Source organism: Eubalaena glacialis, chromosome 13 (genome assembly GCF_028564815.1).
Source record: "Eubalaena glacialis isolate mEubGla1 chromosome 13, mEubGla1.1.hap2.+ XY, whole genome shotgun sequence".
In the NCBI taxonomy this organism is placed as follows: domain Eukaryota; kingdom Metazoa; phylum Chordata; class Mammalia; order Artiodactyla; family Balaenidae; genus Eubalaena; species Eubalaena glacialis.
The window spans coordinates 55,924,700-55,942,530 of NC_083728.1; the positions used below are offsets into that span (position 1 = coordinate 55,924,700).

At 48.0% G+C, this 17,831-nt stretch overlaps 1 protein-coding gene and 1 non-coding gene across 4 annotated transcripts; both read left to right on the forward strand.

Annotated features, from left to right (window-relative positions):
• The first annotated feature begins 791 nt into the window (after positions 1-791).
• Positions 792-898, forward strand: LOC133104581 (U6 spliceosomal RNA). The gene has a single exon (XR_009703643.1). It is a non-coding gene; the product is annotated as a U6 spliceosomal RNA (small nuclear RNA).
• Positions 899-13,610: 12,712 nt separating this feature from the next.
• NME4 (NME/NM23 nucleoside diphosphate kinase 4) lies at positions 13,611-16,869 on the forward strand. 3 transcript variants are annotated; one of them, XM_061209136.1, is made up of 5 exons: positions 13,611-13,752; positions 15,401-15,534; positions 15,807-15,908; positions 16,006-16,118; positions 16,531-16,869. In XM_061209136.1, exons 1-5 carry the CDS (start codon positions 13,662-13,664, stop codon positions 16,712-16,714), a joined length of 624 nt encoding a protein of 207 aa, XP_061065119.1. In that variant the 5' UTR covers positions 13,611-13,661; the 3' UTR covers positions 16,715-16,869. The 3 variants fall into 3 exon arrangements, with proteins under 3 accessions (XP_061065119.1, XP_061065117.1, XP_061065118.1); XM_061209134.1 differs by having other exon boundaries at positions 16,643-16,869; XM_061209135.1 differs by having other exon boundaries at positions 13,612-13,752; positions 15,378-15,534; positions 16,643-16,869.
• The last annotated feature ends 962 nt before the right edge of the window (positions 16,870-17,831 follow it).

A 17,831-nucleotide genomic window follows, 5' to 3' on the forward strand; every position in this document is an offset into this window, starting at 1 on the left:
GGGGTAAGGGGGGGTGAGGCATGGCGGGAGGGTGGGGGGAGGAAGCCCCAGGTGTGAACCCTTAAAAGGGACCCTTTATTCCTCTGGAATCTAGGCTGGACCCCCCTCACCCGTGGCCGCAGGGGGCTCCCAGGTCCTCAATTTAAAGGGACAGAGACCAATTCTGGATTTTGCTGAGCTTCGATTTTAGTGCACTGTACTGACCCAGATCATGCTGGGGACAGCAGCTGTGGTCAGCACTGAGCCCCGCAGACTGTTCCAGCCGAGATCCATCCCTGCCCCAGGCTGGGCTCAGCGGTCCCCCACCAGCCCTACCCACTCTGAGGGTCACCTCAGTGTGAGGCTCCAGGGCCAAGCTCCCCGAGCAGGCAGGAGAGGAGGCATCGGTGCTCCATCTAGGGGGCTCAGGAGAACTCTGCTAAGTAACAGAGTATTAATAATGGAAAGGAGGGACTTCCCTGGTGGTCCAGTGGGTAAGACTCCTTGCTCCCAATGCAGGGGGCCAGGGGTCAATCCCTGGTCAGGGAACTAGATCCCACATGCATGCCGCAAAAAGGTCCCGCATGCCACAACTAAGGCCCAGCGCAGCCTAAATAATAAATAAATAAATATTTTTTAAAAAATGGAAAGGACCCACCTGGGAGGCCTCATCTGAAGATGGAAACAGGCCCAGTGGCAGGAGGCCCCTTCTGGAGGTCTTGCGAATACACGGTTCTGTATCCTACCTCACACTACACAGAAAAATGAACTCCAACTGGATCAGGTTGTCAACTATCAAGAATAAAATGATAGTGCTCACCTCAGCAGCATATATACTAAAATTGGAACGATACAGAGAAGATTAGCATGGCCCCTGCACAAGGATGACACGCAAATTCGTGAAGTGGTCCATATTTTTAGGTGGGAAAGAGGGGGGAGGGATAAATTGGGAGATTGGGATTGACATTTACATATTACTATATATAAAATGGATAATTAATAAGGACCTACTTTATAGCACAGGGAACTCTACTCAATACTCTGTAATGACCTATATGGGAAAAGAATCTAAAAAAGAGTGGATATATGTATATGTATAACTGATTCACTTTACTGTACACCTGAAACTAACACAACACTGTAAATCAGCTATAATCCAACAAAATTTTAAAAAAAAGAATAAAATGATAAAAATATTAAAAGGAAACTAGAACACGTCCCTTAGAATACAGGCATGGGAAAGAATTTCTTGAGCAAGACAGGGAACTGGGGAACATGAAGAAAAAGTTACTTATTTGACTACATTTTAAAAAATGCTATGTAATTATAAAAAGTGTGAAAGGATAGACGTCATCAATTAAGTCAAAAGACAAATGGGAGAAAACATGTGCTATGTGTGATAAAAGGTGAATATACCTAAGATAGAAAGGAAATTCACACACTGAAAAAAAGACAGTCCAAAAGAAGACACTGGAAATATCCCATAACCCGGCAATTTACAGGAGAAGATGAGAAAGATGAAAGTGGTCCATTGGTGGCAGTGGGTGACAGGGGCAGAAGATGTTGCCAGGGCAGGATGCCCTGAGAGTGATGCTCTGGTTTGAGCGCTCCCCCTTGGCAGCCCTCACCAGCTTCCCTGGGCTGGCAGATGGGGGCGAGGCTACCTGGGACCCCAGCTCCGAGAAGAAGCCACCCACACTGGCTCCCCCTGCAGTGACCCGAGCAGGGGTGAAAAGAGGTCTAACATGTTTAAAGTTGGAGTCCCAAAAGGATAGGAGAGAACGAGGCAGAAAAAACATGTGACATTTGGTGAAAGACATTAATGTACAGATTCAAGAAGCTCAGTGAATCCTAAGAAGAAACTGTACAAAGAAAATCACACCCAGGCACATAATAGTCAACTACTGAAAACCAAACAAAAAGAGGAAATATTGAAAGCATCCAGAGAAAAATTACATTCAAGGGAATAACAATTCAAACAACGTATGACTTCTCTTCAGAAACAATGGAGCAGACAGGACAGGGGGAAGGAGAAAACAGACCTACATGGTTGCAAGATTCCTGCATCTTACATTAAGTGGCACAGTATAAATTCTAAATAGTCTGTGAAATGTTAGGGATGTAATTACAATCCCTAGAGCAACCAGTATAAAAATAATGCTAAGGTATACCTAAAAATCCAATAAATAAATTAAACGGTATTTTAAAATATTCATTTAATCCGAAAGAGGTCAGGAAAGGAGGAGAAGAATATAAATCAGAGGGGGCAAACACAAAACAAATAATAAAACAGGAGACCTAACTCCAACCATATCAATAATTACATTAATTATTCATGGACTACACACTCCAATTAAAAGGCAGAGATGATCAGACTGGATTTTTAAAAAATCAAGACCCAGCTATCTACATCCATAAAGACACAGATGGGTTGAAAGTAAGCGGATGGACAAAGACCCAGCATGCAATAATAAACATGAGAAACTGGAGTGCCTATATTTCTATTAGATAAGGTGGACTTCAAGACAAAAGGTATCACCAAAAAAAATTTTTTTCATAACCATAAAAGGGTCAATTCATAAGGAAGAAATAAATATGTATGCACCTATTAAAAGAGTGTCAAGGGACTTCCTTGGTGGTCCAGTAGTTGAGACTCTGTGCTCCCAATGCAGGGGGCCTGGGTTCGATCCCTGATTGGGGAACTAGATCCTGCATAACACAGTTGGGAGCCCGCATGCCGCAACTAAGACCCAGCGCAGCCAAATAAATAAATAAATAAATAAATAATTTTTAAAAAACCAGTTCTCCATAAACTTCAAAGAATTTGGGTGATACAGAATATGTTCTCTGACCACAATGGAATTAAATTAGAAATCTATAACAATAATTAGGTATCTAGAAATCAGTGAAAATCAGACTCAGGGTCTTCTGAGAGGCTGCTGGTTTGCAGGTGATGGGGAAGGGGCAACCTGGAAACTTCCACGTTTACCCAAAGAGGCACAAGATTAGAAACAGCCGGAGAGCCGGTGTAGGGCAAGGAGACAGCAGCAGCAGGGCTGGTACGGAGTCTGGTTCTCCTGGGTTGCCCCCTCCTCCCACCCTGCAAGGCAGGGTCTCTCCAAGCAGGAATGTCCCAGAAATCCAAGGCTGTCCCCCCTCATTCCCCACCCACCTCATCCTTAGTCAGGCTGCAAAAGTGTCAACCGGGGCTTCAGTCACCTCAAGGCTGGACTGGGGTAGGATCTGCTTCTAAACTCACATCCGTGGCTGTGAACTCAGGTCCACACTGGTTGTTGGCCAGAGACCTGGGTTCCTTGTCACGTGGACCTGCCCGTAGGGCAGCTGGAGCTCCACGCAGGATGGGGGGAAGGAGAAAGGAAGAAGCAGATCAGCGGGTCTGGTCACCAATCCTGAAGGCAACCTCCCATCTCCTGCTGTTTTCTCCATGTCACTGGGTGCAGCCCACACTCAAGGGGAGAGGGTTACGGGAGGGTGTGGGCGGAGTGGTTTTCTGTTATTAATTTGTAAGAGTTCTTTGTAAATTCTTCATACTAGACCCTGATCAGATTTATGAGTTGCAAATATTTTCTCTGGCTCTGTAGCTTGTCTTTTCCCTTTCTTGATAACTCCACGCTGTTCACCTAAAGGGGTTTGGTCAGCTGAGATTCTCACTAGCACTGAGGAGTTCCAGTGGTCCACATCCTTACTAATATCTGGAATTTTCAGACTTGGAGATTTGTACCATGACTTTATTTGCGTTTCTCTGATTACTCCTGAGGCTGAGCACCTTTGAGTTATTTACTGGCTGTTAAAATTTCCTCTTTGGAGAAATGAATCTTCAAGTATTTGCTGTGCTGTTGGGCCATTGGTCTTTTACTCACTGATTTCTGGTCATAGAGCCCTAGACGTGCATAGGTTTTACGTGGTGGAAATATTCTTTCCTGTTCTGTGACTTGTCTTTTTCTTTCTTCATGGTCTGTGTGTGTGTATTTAATATATTTTATTTTTAAGAGTTTTAGATTCATAGCAAAATTAAGCAGAAAGTGCAGAGAGTTCCCATATACCCTCTACCCCCAAACATGCACAGCCTCCCCCACTATCACCATCCTCCACCAGGGTGGTCATTTGTTACAGCTGATGAACCTACATCCTAATCACCCACAGTCCATAGCTTACATTAAGGTTCACTCTTGGTATTGTACATTCTCTGAGTTTGGACAAATATATAATGACATGTATCTATCATTATAGTACCATACAGGGTAGTTTCACTGCCCTAAATATCCTCTGTGCTCTGCCTGTTCATCCTTTCCAGCGCCCAACCCCTGGCAACCACTGATCTTTTTACTGTCTCCAGAGTTTTGCCTTTTCCAGCATGTTTTATAGTCGGAATCATACAGTATATAGCCTTTCCGAACTGGCTTCTCTCACTAAGTAATATGCATTTAAGTTTACTCCATGTCCTTTTAGGGTTTGATGGCACATTTCTTTTTTCTTTTTTTTTTTTTTTAAAGACCTGTTTTGTTTTTTACCTTTTATTATAGAAATTTTCAAACACACACTGAAATCAAATCATACACCCAAGCCCTCACATACCTATCACCCCAGTTCAACAATCATCAACATTTTGACAGCTTTGTTTCATCTACTCCCCACCTTTTCTTCTTTTTCTTTTAATATTTTTATTTTTTTTAAATTTATTTATTTTTGGCTGTGTTGGGTCTTCGTTGCTGCGCACGGGCTTTCTCTAGTTGCGTCAAGCGGGGGCTACCCTTCATTGCGGTATGCAGGCTTCTCAATGCGATAGCTTCTCTTGTTGCGGAGCACAGGCTCTAGGCGGGCGGGCTTCAGTAGTTATGGCACGCGGGCTCAGTAGTTGTGGCTCGTGGGCTCTAGAGTGCAGGCTCACTAGTTGTGGCGCATGGGCTTAGTTGCTCCGTGGCATGTGGGATCCTCCCGGATCAGGGCTCGAACCCGTGTCCCCTACGTTGGCAGGCAGATTCTTAACCACTGGGCCACCAGGGAAGTCCCCCGTATTTCTTGTCATTACTGAACTATATTCCACTGTCTGGATGCACCACAGTTTATTTATCCATTCACCTACTGAAGGACATCTTGGTTGTTTCCAAGTTTTGGCAATTTATGAATAAATCAATTATGAATAAAGCTGCTATAAACATCCATGTGCACTTTTTTGGGGACATACATTTTCAATTCATTTGAGTAAATACCAAGTATAATGATTGCTGCAGCACATGGTAAGAGTATGTTTAGCTCTGTAAGAAACCACCACAATATATTCCAAAGTAACTGTTCCATTTTGCATTTCCACCAGTGATGAACTAGTGTTCCTGTTGCTTTACATTCTTGCCAGCATTTGGTATTGTCAGTGTTTTAGATTTGGGCCATTTTAATGTCTTCATGGTGTTTTTTATGAAGTTCTTCATTTTAATGTAGTTGAATTTGTCAATCATTTTCTTTATGATTAGTGCCTTTTGTGCCTAAAGAAATTCTTCCCCTTAAAAGGTCCTGCTTATAGTTTCTTACCTTCTGAAAGCTTTATAGATCTGCCTTTCATATTTAGGCCTTTAACCTACCTGAAATTTATTTCTGTGTATGTAGGATTAGGTCTCTCTCTCTCTTTTTCTATATGGATACCTGATTGAGCCAGCAATGTTTATTGAAAAGTCTGCATTTCCCACTGATCTGCAGTGGCTCCTCAATCATATATTCGGTGCTCGTACATGTATGAGTCTGTTTCTGGGTTCTCTATCCTGTTCCCTTGGTCTACTTGTCAATACCTGGGCCAACACACGGTCGGAATTATTACAGCTATGTAACAAGGACTGATAGCTTGCAGAACAAGCCCTCTCATCCTCATCTTCTTCAGAGAGTCTGGGTAGTCAGGCCCCTTGCATTTCCATATTGTAATTCGAGACCACAAAACAATCCTGTTGGAACATTGATTGGGGTCTGTGGGTCAAGGTGAGGACAGCTGACCACTGGCCCTGGGCCCTGGCTCTATCTGAAGGGCTCAGGGGTGCAGGGTCCGAGACAAGATGTCTGTCATCCTAATTCTCAGAAGGAACTAGGGCTGCCTTGCCAGGAGGAAGCTGAATGTGAACGACTTGGAGACAAGAAAGTCATGCACCAGATGAGGACAGAGATTGAGAGAAAGGACGTTGTTGCAGACCAGCCTCACTTGGACCAAACCCGGCCGGCTTGGGGGAAGGAGAGAAAGGACTCTTCAGGTGGATACATAGCGGGGGTTTTAACCCACGTGAAACTGGACCTGTAACAACTGAAAATGATCTGAGGGCTATGAGATCTACTCCTCAAGAGATGGGAGAGGAGAGTCTAGAAGGGAGGAATGCGGTCACAGAGAAATAAATACCGAGCAAATATATTGATAAAGTGCTTCCACGTTTAGTGCCGGACGCGGGAGGAGAGTCAGCATCAGAGGAGAAATGAACAGCCTCGTGTTTGTGCTCTGCTGTATCAAATGTGGTCATAAAGTGCTTCCTTCTGGTATCTTCCTGTCTGAGGCTGGGTTTCCTGGAGGTGGACCCTGATGTGGACCTGTGTGAAAATGTGAAAACGATGTTTTAGGATGTGGTCCCAGAGAACACTCAGGGGGAGTAGGAACTGGGTCTGGAAAGGGAAGAGAAGGAGGCCCAGGTCATGGAACTCTGGCCTGATCTCTCGGGAACCTCTGAAGGCACCCCAGAACTGTTGCGATATGGGGGCCAGGGAGATGCAGGGTGCACATCTCTGCCTCTGGGGGAGGTAAATCCCCCAGCAATCCCATCTGACACAGTGGCAGTGGGTCTGGAAGCCTGAGGAGGGCGTCAGGGTGCAGGAGAGGGACAGGAACAGGGACCAGAGGGGACAGGACAAGACAGGACAGAGCAAGAAGCAGCCCATGTGCCAGAACCCTATTCCCTGAGGCACCGTCAGCAGCACCTTACAGAGGAGGGGACGGGGCTCAGAGTGGGTAAAGCTGTAGCCTTAGGAGAAGGACCAGGGTCGAAACTCAGGTCTCCTAACTCACTCAGCCAGCCACCTGTGAGCCTGAAGTCTTCACACAGAAGCTGCACAGATCCTGGCCAGAAGAGGACGCAGGGAACTGTGGTCGGAGGAGCAGTGGACCTAGGGCCACTCTTCTACTTGAGCCCTGGCTTGACCACTGAGAAGCCAAGGGATTCCACATCTCAGATGAGCTCAGTTGAGCCAGGCTGGGTTGAGTGGGAGGCATCTCAACAAACTACCCCAAATCTCAACGGCTTCAACCAACAGCCAGGATATTTTCTGCTGATTCTTTGCTGAGTCAGGGAGTTGGGCAGGGTTCAGCTGGTGGCTCTTCTGCTCCTTGAGGCATAAGCTGGGGCTGGAACTCTCAAGATGACTACCCACACTTCTGGTGCTTTGGTAGGGATAAGCTGGGGGCTGGGGGCTCTTTCTTTCTCTTTCTCTGTGGCTGCCTTAGGCTTCTTTACATGGAAAGGAAAGTCCAAGCCCGTGCATCCCAAATGGCAAAGGCAGAGGTGCAGATCTCTAAGGCCCAGATGAGGATGTTACCCAGCATTTGTGCAGACACAACCAGCCACAGGGCCAGCCCAGATGCAAAGGGGGTGGGGAAGCAGGCTCACCTCCCAACAGGAAGTGGCCACCTTGCACAGAGCAGGGGCGTGAGCCATGTGCTGCACTGTCTCTGGGAACAGGGATCAGTCTGGGGCTGGGCTACAGCAGCCTCAGAGTCCCAGAGCAGTGTAGGGCCTGACTTGTGCAGGGTTGGAAGTGGTTTGATGAAATAGCCAAGATGTCTCAAGACATTTAAAATATGTGACATAATAATAAATGCTTTTTCATTTTTTTGGTCTTTTTTTTTTTGTTTTTTCTTTTCTTATTTTTTGCTTTTTCATCTTTGAAAAAACAGCTTTGTTGAGAAATAATTCCATACTAAACCATTCACCCATTTAAAATTTACAATTCAATGATTTTTGGTGTACTCACACATATGTGTAACCATCACCACAGTCAATTTTAGAACATTTTCATCTCCTAAAAAGAAGCTCCAGGGACTTCCCTGGTGGTCCAGTGGTTAAGAATCCGCCTTCCAACGCAGGGGATGCGGGTTCAATCCCTGATCAACGAACTAAGATCCCACATGCTGCAGGGCAACTAAGCCCGCACGCCTCAACTAGAGGGCCCGCACGCCGCAATGAAGATCCTGCGTGCCGCAACTAAGACCTGAAGCAGCCAAAAATAAAATAAAATAAATAAATATTAAGAAAAAAGAAGCTCCATACCCTTTAGCTATCACCCTCCCATTCCCCCACCACTCCCCACCTCCAGCCCTAAGCAACCACTAATACTACTTTCTGTCTCTGTATACTTCCCTATTCTGTACTTTCACATGAATGGAATCATACAATATGTGGCCTTTTGTGACTGAATTCTTTCACTCAGCATAATGTTTCCAAGGTTCCTTCAAGGGAATTCCCTTGCAGTCCAGTGGTTAGGGGGAAAAAAAGTTCATTCAGGTTACAGCATGTGTCAGTATTTCCTTCCTTTTATGGCCGAATACTATTCCACTGCATGGACTGACCACATTTTGTTTATCTATTCATCAACTGATGGACACTTGGGTTATTTCCACCCTTTGGCTACTATAAATAACGTTGCTGTGAAAATTTGTGTACAAGTTTTTGTGGACATGTACTTTCATTTCTTTTGGGTATATACCTAGAAATAGAATTTCTGAGTCATATGATTCGATTTTTAATCATTTGAGAAATTGCCAGACTATTTCCCAAAGTGGCTGCATTATTTTACATTTCCATCAGTAATGTAGGAGGGTTCCAATTTTTCCACATCCTCGCCAACACAGGTTATTATCTGACCTTTTGGTTCCAGCCATGCTAGCGGGCATAAAGTTGTCTCTCAGGGTTTTGATTTGCATTTCCCTGATGACTAATGATGTTGAGCATCTTTTCAGGTGCTGAATCAAAGTGATTCAGTTATATACATATATTCTTTCTCATATTCTTTTCCATTATGGTTTATCACAGGATATTGAATATAGTTTCCTGTGCTATGCAATAAGACCTTGTTGTTTACACATTGCATATATAATAGTTTGCATGTGCTAATCCCAAACTCCCAATCCATCCCTCCCCCACCCTCCTCTCCCTTGGCAACCACAAGTCTGTTCGGTGAGTCTGCTTCTGTTTTGTAAATAAGTTAATTTTTTTAAATGATACTTTTTAAAATACATTTTTATTGGAGTATAATTGCTTCACAATACTGTGTTAGTTTCTGTTGCACAACAAAGCAAATCAGCCATATGCATACACATGTGCCCACATCCCCTCCCTCTTGAGCCTCCCTCTCATCCTCCCTATCCCACCCTTCTAGGTCATCGCAAAGCACCAAGCCAGTCTCCCTGTGCTATGCTGCTGCTTCCCACCAGCCAACTGTTTTACATTTGGTAGTGAATATACGCGGATGCTACTCTCACTTCGCCCCAGCTTCGCCCTCCCACCCCATGTCATCAAGTCTGTTCTCTATGTCTACCTCTTTATTCCTGCCCTGCAACTAGGTTCATCAGTACCTTTTTTTTTTTTTTTAGATTCCATATATATGCGTTAGCATACGATATTTGTTTTTCTCTTTCTGACTTACTTTACTCTGTATGACAGGCTCTAGGTCCATCCACCTCACTACAAATAACTCAGTTTCATTCCTTTTTATGGCTGAGTAATATCTCATTGTATATATGTGCCACATTTTTTTTTTAAACTTATTTATTTATTTATTTATTTTTGGCTGTGTTGGGTCTTCGTTTCTGTGCGAGGGCTTTCTCTAGTTGTGGCAAGCGGGGGCCACTCTTCATCGCAGTGCGCGGGCCTCTCACTATCGCGGCCTCTCGTTGTGGAGCACAGACTCCAGACGCGCAGGCTCAGTAGTTGTGGCTCACGGGCCCAGTTGCTCCGCGGCATGTGGGATCTTCCCAGACCAGGGCTCGAACCCGTGTCCCCTGCATTGGCAGGCAGATTCTCAACCACTGCGCCACCAGGGAAGCCCCCATATCTTCTTTATCCATTCATCTGTCGATGGACATTTAGGTTGGTCCCATGTCCTGGTTATTGTAAATAGTGCTGCAATGAACATTGTGGTGCATGTCTTTTTAAAAAAAAAAAATTATTTATTTGGCTGCACCGGGTCTTAGTTGTGGCATGCGGGATCTAGTTCTCTGACCAGGGATCGAACCTGAGCCCCCTGAATTGGGAGCACAGAGTCCTAACCACTGGACCACCAGGGAAGTCCCGTAGATAAGTTAATTTGTGTCATATTTTAGATCCCACACATAAGTGATATCATATGGTATTTGTCTTTCTCTTTCTGACTTACTTCACTTAATATGATAATTGCTAGGTCCATCCATGTTGCTGTAAATGGCATTATTTCATTCTTTTTTATGGCTGAGTTATATTCCATTGTATATGTGTATCACATCTTCTTTACCCATTTATCTGTCAATGGACATTTAGGTTGTTTCCATGTCTTGGCTACTGCAACACTATTTGTTAAAAAGACTATTCTGTCTCTCATTGAATGGTCTTGGCTTCCTCGCCAAGATCAGTTGACTATAGATGTATGGTTTTATTTCTGGACTCTCAATTCTATTCCATTGGTCTATATGTCTATCCTTGTGCTGGTACCACACTGACTTGATTATTATTGTTTTGTGATAAGTTTGAAATCAGGAAGTGTGAGTGCTCCTGCTTTGTTCTTTTTCAGGAGTTTCTGGTTATTCTGGGTCTCTTGCAAACCCACTGAATTCGAGAATCAACTTATCAATTTTTACAAAGAAGTCAGGATTTTGACAGGGATTGAGTTGAATCTGTAGATCAGTTTGAGGAGCATTGACAGGGATTGAGTTGAATCTGTAGATCAGTTTGAGGAGCATTGACATATTAACATGTTAAGTCTTCCAATCCATGAAAGTGGGATTTTTGTCCTTTGTTTAGATTTTCTGTAATTTCTTTCAACAATGATTTGTAGTTTTTAGAGTATACGAAATCAAAAGGGAAATCAGAAAATACTTTGAGATGAAAGAAAATGAAGACACATCAAAACTTATGGAATATAGTTAATGCAGTGTTTAGAGGGAAATTTATAGCTGTAAATGTCTATACTAAGAAAGAAAAAAATATTTCAAAACAATAATCTAATCTCCTGTCTTAAGACAGTGGATGGGAGGGAGGGAGACGCAAGAGGGAAGAGATATGGGAACACATGTATATGTATAACTGATTCACTTTGTTATAAAGCAGAAACTAACACACCATTGTAAAGCAATTATACTCCAATAAAGATGTTAAAAAAAAAAAAATTCTGGACCAGAAAGAAAAGAGAAAAAGAGAAGTACATCTTGTATATTTGTTTGATTTTCTGATTTTGCTATAAATGACTATTGGGATAGTGGAAAGAAATCTGAATGGAGTTTGAAGGTAGGGTGGTTGTATTGTACCAATACTAATCTCCTGATTTTCATGGATTTACTGTGGTTATATAGGAGATTGTCCTTGTTTTAGAAAAATATACATTCAATAATCATCATGTCTGAGACTTATTCTTAAATGCTATAAAAATATAGAGAAAGATAAACAGACAGACAAAGAGAGAATAATAAAGCAAATGTGGTCAAATGTCAACAACAGTGGAATCAAAGTGAAGGGGACGTAGGTGTTGTACTGTTCTTGCAACTTTTCTGTGATTTTGGAATTGCTTCAAAATAAAAAAGTAAAAAAAAAAAAAAAAAAGACAGTGGAAAAAGAAGGTCACTTGTATTTAACATTGTACTGAAGATTCTAGCCGAGCAATTAATTAATAAAATGAAAAAAAAGACATCCAGATTGGGAAGGAAAAAGTCAAACTATCTCTATTCCTGTATGACATAACCTTGTACGTACAAAATCCTGAGGAATCCACTAAAAAACTATTAGAATTAATAAATGAGTTCACCAAAGTCTCTGGATACAAGATCCATATACAAAACTCAATTGTATTTTTATACGCTTGTAATGAACAATTGAAAATGAAATTAAGAAAATTCCATCCACAACAGCATAAAGAAGTATATATGCTTTTTCAAAAACTCATTACAGGGCTTCCCTGGTGGTGCAGTGGTTAAGAATCCACCTGCCAATGCAGGGGACACGCGTTCGAGCCCTGGTCTGGGAGGATTCCACATGCCATGGAGCAACTAAGCCCGTGCGCCACAACTAGTGAGCCTGCGCTCTAGAGCCTGCGAGCCACAACTACTGAAGCCCGTGTGCTACCACTATTGAAGCCCGCGCGCCTAGAGCCCGCCTGGGCTCCGCAACAAGAGAAGTCACCGCAATGAGAAGCCCGCGCATTGTAATGAAGACTAGCCCCCGCTCCCCGCAACTAGAGAAAGCCCGCGTGCAGCAACGAACATCCAACGCAGCCAAAAATAAAATAGATTTAAAAAAAAAAAAAAAAGAAAAGAAAAGAATCCGCCTGCCAATGCAGGGGGCACGGGTTTGAGCCCCGGTCCGGGAAGATCCCACATGCCACGGAGCAACTTAGCCCGTGCTCCACAACTACTGAGCCCATGTGCCACAACTACTGAAGCCCGCGTGCCTAGAGCCTGGGCTCCGCAACAAGAGAAGCCACCACATTTAGAAGCCTGTGCACCCCAACGAAGAGTAGCCCCCGCTCACCTCATCTAGAGAAAGCCCACGCACAGCAACGAAGACCCAACGCAGCCAAAAATAAATAAATAAAATTAAAAAAAAAAGAAAACGAAAACTCATTACATAAGATCTTGCAGTTGATCTCATATTTCAAACAGTATTGCGCCACCTTCTCAACTGGAACAATATAGTAAATGAGAATATCTGTGATTTCTGCTTGTGATAAAGTCACAGGGACCGTAAGGGTTTCAGTGGAAGCTAAATTCCTTCAGTTTGAGGAATGCAGTTACATGTCCACTTGAGAATAAAGGTGGGATTTTCCCCATCCAAATGCAGAGATGCCCTGCCTGACCTTGCCTGACCATCCAGGTCCACCCTCTCCAGATGCAGGGTGTAATTTCCGAGGGAGACTCAGGTGGGAGGACACTCCCCGCCCCCAGAAGCAGGTCCTGCTGCCAGGACGGGGTACAGCCCAAGACAGGCGCAGGAGGACTTGCATGAACTCAAAATGATACTTAAGGACTGTGTTGGTATAAAGACGAATACAATCCATGCTGTGTTCATCATCATTGTTATTTTTTTCTTCTGATTTTAACAAAAATTGACATTAAATACTTCCCGAGGCCGCTTGAGTGAAGCAAGGTCGGTGTGGGGCCGCGAAGGTAGGGGCCGTGGGGGCCTTGCGCCGCTCTCCCTCCCTCCACCCCTCCTCCTCTCCCCCCCTTCCCCTCCCTCCCTCCTACCTTTCTCCCGCTGCCCGTTCCCCGGGGTCCTTTTCTCCCTCTGCCCCTCCACCTCCCTCCCCTTCCCTCCCTCCCTCTTCCCTCTGTCCCTCCAACCCTTCCCCAGGTTCCTTTTCTCCCTCCACCCTCCTCCCTCCCTCTTCCCTCCGCCCCTCCCCCTCCATCCCCGGGCCTCTCTCTTGCGCTCTCAGACGGCACTCGCGGGCAGGGAGTCATGCGCTGTCTCTCCGGGCGCGCGGCGCTGCGGGGGCTGATGTGCCGCACGCGGGCCCCGGTCGCAAGCCTGCTTGCGCGCTCCAGCTCTGGTGAGTCCGCCCACCGGGCGGCCATGCGCGAGGTGGGGCGGGCTGAGGCGCCGCAGGCCTCTGCTGGCGCACGTGCGGGCCCTGGCGCAGGGGGCTTGAGGCCTCGGGACAGACCGGCTGGAGCTGCGCGACCGTCGGGTTCCCGCCGGGCTGGGGCCCTGCGCACACCACCCCCCCACCGCTCACTCCCACCCAGCCCCCCACGCCCCCCCGCTCACCTCCTCACCGTGCTCAGGGCAGGGGATCCCCAGGGCTCCAGGGCAGGAGGAAGCCAGAAGCCTGGTGGCCACACTTTGCGGCGGACCCGGGGCTCCTGAGCGGGGTCATTCTCAGCAGATGAACACTCCCGTCCTGGGGCGTTTTTCCGCCTGGCGTATTCCTGCCCGCTGGTATCCACAGGGACCTCTGCCCTAGCTGCTGGCCCTCAGGCTCTTCCTGCTGGCCGTCAGGCCCTTCCTGAGCTGCAGATGTCCTGGCGTTCCAAATGCTGGCAAGAGTGAACTGCCACCGTCGGAGGCACGAGCCAGCTGGCAGCAGGGCCCCCAGGCACTGGGCTTGGGGGATGGAATAAGGATGGGGGGCCTTCCTCCAGCGCGGTTCATTGAAGGGATGTGGTGGGCACCCACTGCCTGCTCTCCAGGCCCTGCACAACTTTGGTTAATTTTCCTCCTGGGGATGGGAAGGCAGCTGCAGTTGCCTACAGGGACACTGGCCCTCCTGGACCCTACGTCTTATCTCTCCTCCAGTTCTCTCCTCCCTCTTTGCAGGAATTAGCTGGACATCCAGGGTCTGGGCTCCTCTCAAAAGTACACTTGACCCTGGACCCAATGCTGAGGGTCAGCATAACTCTGGAAGTGGCCTGGGGCTGTAGGAGGGTGATGATGCTGGGGGTCTCCCGGGCAGTGTCTCCCCAGGAGGGGGAAGACTGTGGCAGTGTTGACTTTAGGTCTGGAAGCGTCCCACCCTGGAACCCCACAGCAGCCTGGCCAACGAAGGTGTGAGGGGAGGAGCCCTCTCAACTCTCCCCACCTGCAGACAGGAACCCCTCCACCTTTCTCCTCAATCCCCAGGTCCCTTTGTCCCGCTGTCTGTGGCCCACCCGGTGGGGAAAGTGCACTTCTGTCTCCCTGGTCCCCTGCCATTCCTTCACCTGAGACCCAGAAGATGGGTGGTGGTTCCTTCCTGATGTGGCAGGTGGGGGGTTCAGACATTGTCTGTGCTAGCACCGCAAAGGACAAGAGTGAAAATCAGGCAAAGGCTTGTACTTTCTTTCCAGTATGGCATCTTTGGGCCTCCGGGTGGCCTCTGAGCTGGACTGTGCCTCCCCAGGCCTCCAGGTTGTCTAAGATAGATGCCTTTTCAGGGGACATCAGCTCTATCATCGGCAGTTTCTGCCACTGCCTGGAAGGGCCCATGGCCCCTCCGACAGGCTGAAGTCCCCAGGGGCCCCCTGTGCTGCTTGTCCCAAGGGGTAGCACCACGCTGGACAGTCCTGGCTGTGGACACCACACTTCTCCCCTCCAGAGCTGCTCTGCCTGAGGCAGACACTCTGAAGTCCAGGTGACACCTGGGTCCTGGCAGGGGAACCCAGGTCCGGGAGACATGAAAGGGTGAGGCCTCGGCAGCCCCGAACCCCCCTCTTCTAAAGGAGGACCCTCCTGGACCCTGGAGCGGACGCTGGTTGCGGTGAAGCCAGACGGGGTGCAGCGGAGGCTCGTTGGGGATGTGATCCAGCGATTTGAGAGGAGGGGCTTCAAGCTGGTGGGGATGAAGATGCTGCAGGTACCAGGGCTCTTTGCCTGTGGGTGTCCCTGAGGGGACTGGGATGGGGGGCTTCTCACATCTCAGCCCTGCGTCAGGAAGACATCATGGTGTTGGCAGTAGAAGGGGAGGGGTGGGGAGGTGTCTGCCTTGTGCTTTTGTGGCTGGAGTGCTGCCCCATGTAGGTGTCGTCTGCAAAGGGCCCTGTGATCAGTACACCATGTCACTGTCCCAGTGCCTGGTGGGGCTCCCTCTCCAAGGGCTCCTCTCACCCCCTTCCCCCAATGCACCAGGCACCAGAGAGCATCCTTGCTGAGCACTACCACGACCTGCAGAGGAAGCCCTTCTACCCAGCCCTCATCAGCTACATGAGCTCCGGCCCGGTGGTGGCCATGGTACAGCGGGGCAGGGGTGGTGGGAGGGGTGGAGGGTCCTGGACTGAGCCCTTGGTGATACCCACCTCTCCCCACCTCCTTTATCTCTGTGCTGCAGGTCTGGGAAGGCCCCAATGTGGTCTGCACCTCGAGGGCCATGATAGGACACACCAACTCGGCTGAGGCCGCCCCTGGCACCATCCGGGGAGACTTCAGCATCCACATCAGCAGGTATGGGGGCCCTAACACACTCGGCCACTTGGAGCTGAGGGCCAGCTCACTAGGGGCTTGGGGCGGCAGCTTGCTGCTAAGGCAGATCCACCGGACCTGGGCTTCTTGCTCAGGGGAAAGTAAAGCCAGAAGAGACTTTTACTGGTGGCACATCACACCTAACGTTTGCTAGTGCGGTTTTTTAAAAAACCCTTTCATGCACACAGGAGAAGATAAAGCATTCCCTGTGTGTTGTGTATGTGCTCTGCCATCGTTGTCTGTCACCTGACTTTATCGCCAGACGCCCCGGGGGTTGGCACGGGACAGATGAGGTTGTGGCTAAGAAGCTGAGATCAGGCTGGAACCCAGTTTTGCAGCTCCCCTGTTCTTCCTTTCCCCTCTGTACAATCACCCCGCTTGCTCCCCTAGACAGTAGGGCATCAGGAGACTGTCCCTGGGACCCCCAAGGTGCACGCAGCAGACTGTCCCTGGGACCCCCAAGGTGCACACTGAAGCCTGTGTCCTACCTCTGCCACCTGGCACAGGAACGTCATCCACGCCAGCGACTCCGTGGAGGGGGCCCAGAGAGAGATCCAGCTGTGGTTCCAGAGCAGTGAGCTGGTGGACTGGGCAGACGAAGGCCACCACAGCAGCATCTATCCAGCCTGAGCACTCAGGGTGCCCTCGGTCACCCCAGCATCCACCCAGAACCAACTACCTCTGTCGACAAGACCTTGAGCCCACACCCATGCTCTGCCCATCTGTCCCAGACCCACCCGCCTGTCCACCTGCTGCCCCACCCCAGCCCAGAGGGGTTGAGCCACCAACTTTATGTGCCTTTTAGTATTATCCGAAGCAAGCAAGAGATTGGACAAAATCCTTTCTGTACCAAAGTGCCAGATAAGCTTTGGGGTGCCTCCAAAAGCTGGTAGTGTGACCTCCCTTCCCCCAAAGTGGGAACATTAAAATTCACTGTGCTGTGCGTGGGGGCGGAGTGCTCATTACAGCCTCTGCCATCTCTGAGGTAAGGATGAGGCCTTTATGCAAAGTTGTAAGCAGCTTGAAAGTAGAAATGAAGCTTACCATCTCTCACACACCAGAAGGGGATCAGTAACTTTGTTGAATGTATGAGACAGGCAGAGGTCCAGAGACCTCCAGCCTGAAATCTGGGGAATCCAAGCTGAGCCCCTGAGCTAGTGCTCTCCTCCTTTTGAAGGAGGAGCCCTGGGCAGGATTGGAGGGTTGCAAAGGGGTAGGCAGGGAACTGAAGCCGCCCCCAGGGCAGAAAGGCTGGTGACCACACTGACACTACACACTTACGCCTGGTCCTCAGGTGTGTCCCCGGTCACTTGTCACAGGTACTGGACACCACACATCATTACACCTGCTGAGGCCGACTTGGTCCTCACTCAAATTTGACGTCTTGCCGACGGAAGCGCTGGTCCTGGATTCCCGGCTTTGGTTGCTCCCTGTGCCTACACATGAGGGCACGGATGAAGTGTACTGACTTTACTGGCCGCGAAAGGGTCATGTTGGGAGTTAACCCTGGGACTGGCCATTCGAGGGAAGGGCCTTCCTTGTTTCCCATGGCTTTTCCGGGCTCTAGTCTCCTTCCCTCTTCTACGTCACACTTTTGCAACAGGAAAGGGAAGCGTCTGGGAGGCGAGGAACTTTAAATGCTGGGCGAGTCCGACCAGGTGTTTTAAATGCACAGCAGGGCCCAGGGCGGTGAGG